This window comes from Buteo buteo, chromosome 7 (genome assembly GCF_964188355.1).
Source record: "Buteo buteo chromosome 7, bButBut1.hap1.1, whole genome shotgun sequence".
In the NCBI taxonomy this organism is placed as follows: domain Eukaryota; kingdom Metazoa; phylum Chordata; class Aves; order Accipitriformes; family Accipitridae; genus Buteo; species Buteo buteo.
Genome location: NC_134177.1, coordinates 12589961 through 12596571, shown reverse-complemented (window position 1 = coordinate 12596571; position 6611 = coordinate 12589961). Strand labels below are relative to the sequence as shown.

General features: G+C 56.2%; 1 protein-coding gene across 1 annotated transcript; it reads right to left on the bottom strand.

Moving 5' to 3' along the window:
* Window positions 1-4267: 4267 nt before the first annotated feature.
* LOC142033336 (receptor-transporting protein 3-like) lies at window positions 4268-6153 on the bottom strand. Its single transcript, XM_075033235.1, has 2 exons — window positions 5947-6153; window positions 4268-4832 (listed from the first exon to the last, which is right to left on the bottom strand). The coding sequence occupies exons 1-2, from the start codon at window positions 6090-6092 to the stop codon at window positions 4268-4270; spliced, it is 711 nt and encodes a 236-aa protein (XP_074889336.1). The 5' UTR covers window positions 6093-6153.
* Window positions 6154-6611: the final 458 nt, after the last annotated feature.

Sequence of the window (6611 nt, the reverse complement as noted above, 5' to 3'; positions counted from 1 at the left end):
CCCGCTAGCTGTTGGACTGAGAGAGCATGTCTTCACAGCAGAGGCTCTGCAGCAAGCACAGATGGGAGCTGAGGCAGGGACACAGCTCTGCTGGGCATCTCTTCTCTGCATCACAGGCTGTGAAAATCCAGCCTTTGGAGAGAGCTTAAAATCATGGGCACTGTTTCCTATCATGTGCCTGGATCCAGGGCTAAGAGCTGGGTTATTGATCTGTATTTTCCTATGGCACAGAACTGAAATAACAGCACCGGGCTCCTCTGGGTTGGCAGCAGGGAGGAGGGCAGCAGGTCTGGCTCTCTCACTCACAGATCTGCTAACATGTCCAGAGACATCAGAGGGATGAAGGGGAGGAGAGAGAAAAAGCAAAATCAAGGCATGGTCCCCTGAGCATTAAACCATCATCTCTAGGATCTGAGCCTAGACAGCTCCAGGGCAAGTTAAAAAATACTGCTGCCCTATAATAGATCAGTCAAAAATATAGACTCTCCTCCGCCTCCCATCAATAGCTCTGCCGGGAAATCCCTGACGCAACCCAGCCCTCGCCCCCTGCTCACCAGGCTGCTGTGCTGCCAAGTGCCAACCCTTGTGCCTCGTGGCCGCTGCATCTGGCTGGAGGGAGGGCTGGGAATGGGCAGCAGAGGAGAAAAGTGAGGGCAACAACAGGCTTTGCATTTGCTGGCACCTTGCAACCTGCCGGAGTGGTGAGAGTTTCTCTCCAGGGAGACAGGAGCACAGACAGCAATTTATCAGTCTGGCTGTGGTGAAAGGCCAGCTAAACGTCCCTGGGTGAGGTTTGCCCATCCCTGGCTGCATTTGAGTGCCAGGCATGAGCTGAGAGTTGGCTGCAGCAGAGCCCAACCTCAGATAGACCAGAGGGGACAGCCAGGACCTGCTCAGGACTCACGAGGAGAGAAGCATCCTTCATCCCTCAGCCGCTTTCCCCAGGATGGAGATGTCACCATGCCAGCTGGGGGGCTGGCCACTGCTCACCATCCTTAGGGGCTGAGCTGAGCCTTGGAGGCTTGCTCTGGGCTCCAAAAGTGCCAAGAACCACAAAAAGCAGGACTTTGAGGGCAGTTTGCTAAGAAACAAGTGGGAGATGGGCACAACTGCACATTGGAGAGGGGTATCCTGGAAGAACCCAAAAATGAGGCCGTGGCTAAGAAGCCCGCGTATGCATGGGTGTCTCTGAGTAATGGGGAGGGGATGAAGGGGCTGCGTGATGGAGGGCACATGCACGCACAGCACAAGGAGACTGGCAGGCAAGCAGGCAGCGGTGGGGAGGGGACCAGGGAAAAAGCAGTATAAGCACACAAGGCTGTGGATGGGGGAGCGCGGGGTGTGTGCAGAGGGCATTGCGGGGGAGCAAGGGATGGCTTTGCCCTTGTAAAAGAGCAGAGACCCAAGCAAGAAAATAAGGACCCCTGCAGGGATGTGGTCTCCACCAGAGTTGGCTTCCCAGGCGGAGGCGAGGGAGTTCCCCCTCAGCAGCTGGGTGGCTGGGGAGGCTGCAGACAGCCAGACGTGATGACTGGGGCTGGGAAAACCTCAGCATGGAAAGAAGAGGGCTACGGGCAATGGCAGCAAGAATTTTGGCCATGTCTCTGCTTCATGACATAATGCCGGCGGGGAGAGGGCGGGCTGCTCCCAGCACTGGGAGAGCCATGCAGGAGGGGAGTCGGTCCAGGCTGCAGGATCAGCCTCCTCCTCTCCAGCAGAGCCGCTCAGCCCCAGGCACCCCAAGGAAGGAGGGACCTCCTCCAGAAAGACAGGTCCATTCCGATACAAGACTCTTTGGGTCCCACGCACTCCCTCAGCCACTGTTGCCCTGCCAAAAGTGCTTGGGACACCACTGATATTCGCTCCAAGGGGGTGTCAGAGGGGGACAGGTCACGCTGGCTCTGCTTCCCAGGGAAGTCCCTGCTGGTGGCATCGCGCTGGTCCCCAGCCCTACTGTGGTGGCACCACTGTCCCCCAGGCAGAACTGGGGACCAGGAGGGGTTTGAGGCCCCACGCTTTGCATGTATGCATCTCAGTGCTCCGAGACTGGAAAATCACGGAGAGACACCAGTTCATCCACAGACCAGGACCGTACCCATGCGGTATATGGTTTGGGGGGATCACGCTACAGGGAAGGAGCTGGGCACAGGGATGGGGGGGGAGGGCATCCCCCATCTGGGGAATGCTGGCACCTCCCAGTGCTGGAGGGTCACTGGTCCCAGTGCTGGAGGGTCACTGGTCCCAGTGCTTCCCAGCGCAGTGCCAGAGATCTCGCAGCTCCATCTGCTGGCGCCACGGCCAGGGCTGCAGAGGCTGAGGACGAGGGAAGGTGCTGGGGAAGGAGAGTTGGTGGGATGAGCAGGACAGAGCACTTAAGAAACAAAATCCACATGGCCCCTGGATCACGAAGGGTTTTCTTCTTATTTTCATTTTTTTGACCAATAACCTGCAGGTTGCAGATATGAAAATATGAGAGAACCTTGCACTAGCAAAAAAACCAAACCCATATGAGCAGTGTAAAAGGCCCTGCAGAGCACAGCAAGGAAGAGAGCACCTGGGAAGATGCATAGCCAGAGTTTGATGCTGTACAAGCTGCACCGATGACGCTGGGTTTGGATATTGCCTTTCCTTCAGTCCATCTTTCTTCCTACCATGTCCATCTTCAGCATCAAATCATTTGGAAAGTCAGGAGGGGATGGATGCAGCTGCCTTGGCAGCTGTGCAGGTCTGAACCTCTTTGGACTTGTTTGACAGACAGCCCGAAAAACAGCCAAGTGCCCCAGGGCTCAGGTAGGGTTGCAAGCCATTTTACAGATGGGGAAACTGCGGCACAGCACAGCTGCACAAACTTGCCTAGCACCACCTGAGATGTGACCATCTCTGAGGCTGGACCAGGCATGGGAGATGGGGGAAGCCTCCTGTTACCATACTGGTTTTACAGCTCATGAGAGAGAGTGAGACCCTGCCAGACCCTGCAGGGAAGGTAAGAGGCTGAGGGGTGTCAGGCTGCAGGGGGACAACAGGTTTCCTCCTAACTTTACGATGCCCACCAGGTCCCCTGAGCCCTGCAGGGTGAAGCAGCAGCAGGCAGGAGTCAGCATCCCTCCCTTTGCCCAGATCCTGTAGCCCGATAAGTACAATTTCCCTGTGATTGACTTAACAGGGCAGAGACTTGGGACTTGCTGCCACAGCCTTCTTGTGCTTGCCAACCTTGTGCACCCTTTGCCCCCACTACAGGGTGCCCAGCCAGCTGGGAGAGGTTTGTGTTTGCCAGGGTATTTTTCAGAGCCATAGTCATAGAATCATAGAATCATAGGATGGTTTGGGTTGGAAGGAACCCTAAAGATCACCTAGTTCCAACCCCCTGCCATGGGCAGGGACACCTTCCACTGGACCAGGTTGCTCAAAGCCTCATCCAACCTGGCCTTGAACACTTCCAGGGATGGGGCATCCACAGCATCTCTGGGCAACCTGTTCCAGTGCCTCACCACCCTCACAGTAATAAACTTCTTCCTTATATCTAGTCTAAATCTACTCCCTTTCAGTTTAAAACTATTACCCCTCATCCTATCACTACACTTCCTGATAAAGAGTGGCCTCCTGAAAGCTCAGCACCCACATATTTCTGGAGGGTGATGCAATCCCCAGGTCCCTGGTGACACAAGGGACATTCATCGGTACATGGGGCCAGAGCAGACGTTGCTGTACACAGGTCATGGGAGGCAGTGCCAGTGTCCACTAGCACCAGCTGCCCATGTCTTTTCTGCAAACCTCTAGCTCTAGGTGCCCCTCAGCTGCTTTGGGTGCCCAGTTCCACCAAGGCCAAAGGCAGGGGAGAATGGGGATGTGCCTCCCTGGAAGCTGAGCCCAGCTAGTGGATAAAGGCAGCCCCCAGCTTCCCTCCAAGCTGCTCACATGTACCTAGAAAAGGCTTTGGAGAAATTAAGAAGTACAAATGCATCCTTGGGCTGAGAAGAAAGGGCTTGTTTTATTCTTGCAAGTACCCTCATCCTTTGCATGGGGCAGCTGAGGGTCATCCTCATGAAGAATATGTCCCATAAGAAACCATCAGACCCACCAGGCTCCCCGAGGCTGTGGGGCGAGGTGTGTGGCTGAGGCACCCCGATGTGTCTTCCCATGCCCCCAGCATCCAGGGAAGTCTCGCTGTGCCATGGGTGAGGGCTGACCTTGGGGCATCCAATTTTCAGGCACTCCATCAGCACCCCCAGCCGTCACCCTGGTTCCTTTTTGCGATCTCCAGCTCCCACTACTTCTCGGTGAAATAAAGCAGGATGAAGAGGAGCACTGCTAAAACACTGAGAAAAGAGCCGCCGGTGCAGCAGCAGCATTTCCAGGGGAAGTTGCTACCAAAGGGCGAGGAGTGGTGGGTTGGGGTTGTGTAGGGCCTCATGCCCTGGCGTTTCAGGGTGCGATGGGTCCTGGCCTTGTCCGCATCCATCAAGGGCTCCCAGGCATCCGACGCCGGGGCCAGCCGCTGCGACGCGCTGCAAACGCCGAGCTGGCAGCCCTCGCAGCAGGCAGCGTTGTGTGGACCCGTCACCAGTGCATCCACCACAACTTCCAGTAGGTCGGAGGGCTGGACAGGCATGTGGTAGAAGTACTTGAGGATCTTTAGCACCAGGTTGTGCGTAAGCCTCTCCATAGTCTCCTGGCTGAATTCGGGCTCCTCCAGGCGGGGGTCGGGGCACCGCCTGCACGCCTGGCGAAAGGCTCGCATCCACACCGTGCCCTGACCCCGGCGCCGGCTCATGTGGAACAGCATGTGCACTTTGGCCGAAGACCACTCGTGAAAGCATCGGGAGCACCGAAACCTGCCAGGGCATGGAGGAGATCAGCTCATCCCAGGCTCCCTGTGCTGAGCCCCCAGCTTTCCATGTGGTCAGTAGGGACCAGGGCAGCCAGGGATCATGGATTAACTTCACTCATGCAAGCTTTACACTGAACTGTCCTCCCCTAACAGCATGATGCCAATCTGGGGAGTTCAACACAGGTGTGAGCTCAGGGCTGGCCCCAGCATTAAAGATTTTGGGAGCCAGGCTGCCTGCTGGGCCCACCCTGGTCCTCTCTCCTAGACCATCCTGGCCCCACTGCCAGGAGCGGGGGTCCTGGGGGCGGGAAGCATCAGGCCCCAGGTCTATTTGGGGCTCCAGCCCCTTACCCGTGCCGGCTCATCACAGCTCAGCAGAAAGCCAACATCAAACCCGGGGCTGGGGAAGTAAAAAAAAAAAAAAGAAAAATAGAAGGAAGGTGTGGGTGGAGGCTGCAGGGCAGGTAAGAAGATGTCTTGAGGAGTCAAAAGGTGTGTAAACTGCAGCTCTTCATCTTGCACCATCTGCGTGGGGGCTGGCAGCCAAGGTCTCCATTTGCTGCCTCCTGGGCAGAGTGTCTGGTCGACACCCGGGGTCCTGCCTGGGGTGGAAATGGTTGGGAGGGGGCCTCTCATCAGCAATGCAGGGCCACAGCCTCTCTGTGCTCCAGGACCCCGCAGTCTGGTGCAGATGCAGGGACGGCTGAAGCATCACCCCATGTCCCAGCAGACAGCGGTTCTCCCTCTCCTCATCCTCTGGGTGCAAACCCAGAAGATTTGGCTCTAGTGTGGTATAACTACCCCTGCTCGCCAGAGGAGGTCTTTGTGTCTTGACACCAACATGGAGAAACTCTGGCCAAATACCAGCTGCCCTCTGGCCCTATGGAGCTGCCACACTCCTCTCCCCTCCAATTATCGTCATTTTTTCCAGTTTGGCAATAACCCACCAAGCTTGGAACAAAATGGGAAAGCCCCTCCGAGCCTTACCCACCTCCAAACTGCCCCTTTCATGTCAAAAGCTGTTTCCTACAAGCACACTTTGAGAAAGGGGGAGGTCTTCATGGTAGCCCATTGTCCCTGGTGGCACTCCGACAGGAACCGAGCCGGCAGCCCCCTACCTCCCAAGAGCATGGCGCTGCACAAACTCCTTCCAGCCAGGCTTGAGGACGTGCACCTGCAGGGTATCATCCTCCTGAAGTGTCCATGGCTCTGTTAAGTGCATATCTGCAATTTTCACTGCAAAAACATCCTGCCAGGTCCCCATGATCCCACCTGGAGCTGGCGAAGAATCAGTGACCAAGCTTGCAGGTCAAGCTTGCAGCTTCTGAGTGCTGATACATGTATGCAACTGTCTTTTCCCCAAACTTTTCCTCTTTGCACGTCTTTGTGCTTGGAGAGGGGAACCTTTGCTCCTGCATGAGCAGCACCGCCCCATCCCGATCCCTGTGTCAACAGGCTCTGCTGACGCTGCACCAGGTCCTGGCTGGGTGAAATGTCCCCCAAAGCAAGGACAAGGTGGGTTTCCCCAAGCCCCACACATGAACCCCTGACCCTGCTGAAGCCGTGCTCTCGTGATATTGCTCTGTCTGTAGGCAGAGAGGTTGGAAACAAAACCCCCTGCCAGGCTGCCTGTGCCCATCACTATCACAGCAGCGGGGGTGAACCAGCAAAGATTGTGCCCAGCATAGGAATAATGGAAGCGAAACCCACTGAAAACACGGGACTCAGCAGCTGATAAAGCCCCAGGTAGACTTATCTCTCTCGATAACTGCCACCAAGTACA

What these genes read in the sequence shown, in the direction of transcription:
- LOC142033336 (XM_075033235.1), bottom strand. Translation starts at nt 6,092, where the DNA reads ATGGGGACCTGGCAGGATGTTTTTGCAGTGAAAATTGCAGATATGCAC. An exon ending in CAGCGCCATGCTCTTGGGAG is followed by an intron (nt 4,833 to 5,946) that starts GTAGGGGGCTGC and finishes ATGCCCTGGCAG; the next exon opens with GTTTCGGTGCTCCCGATGCT.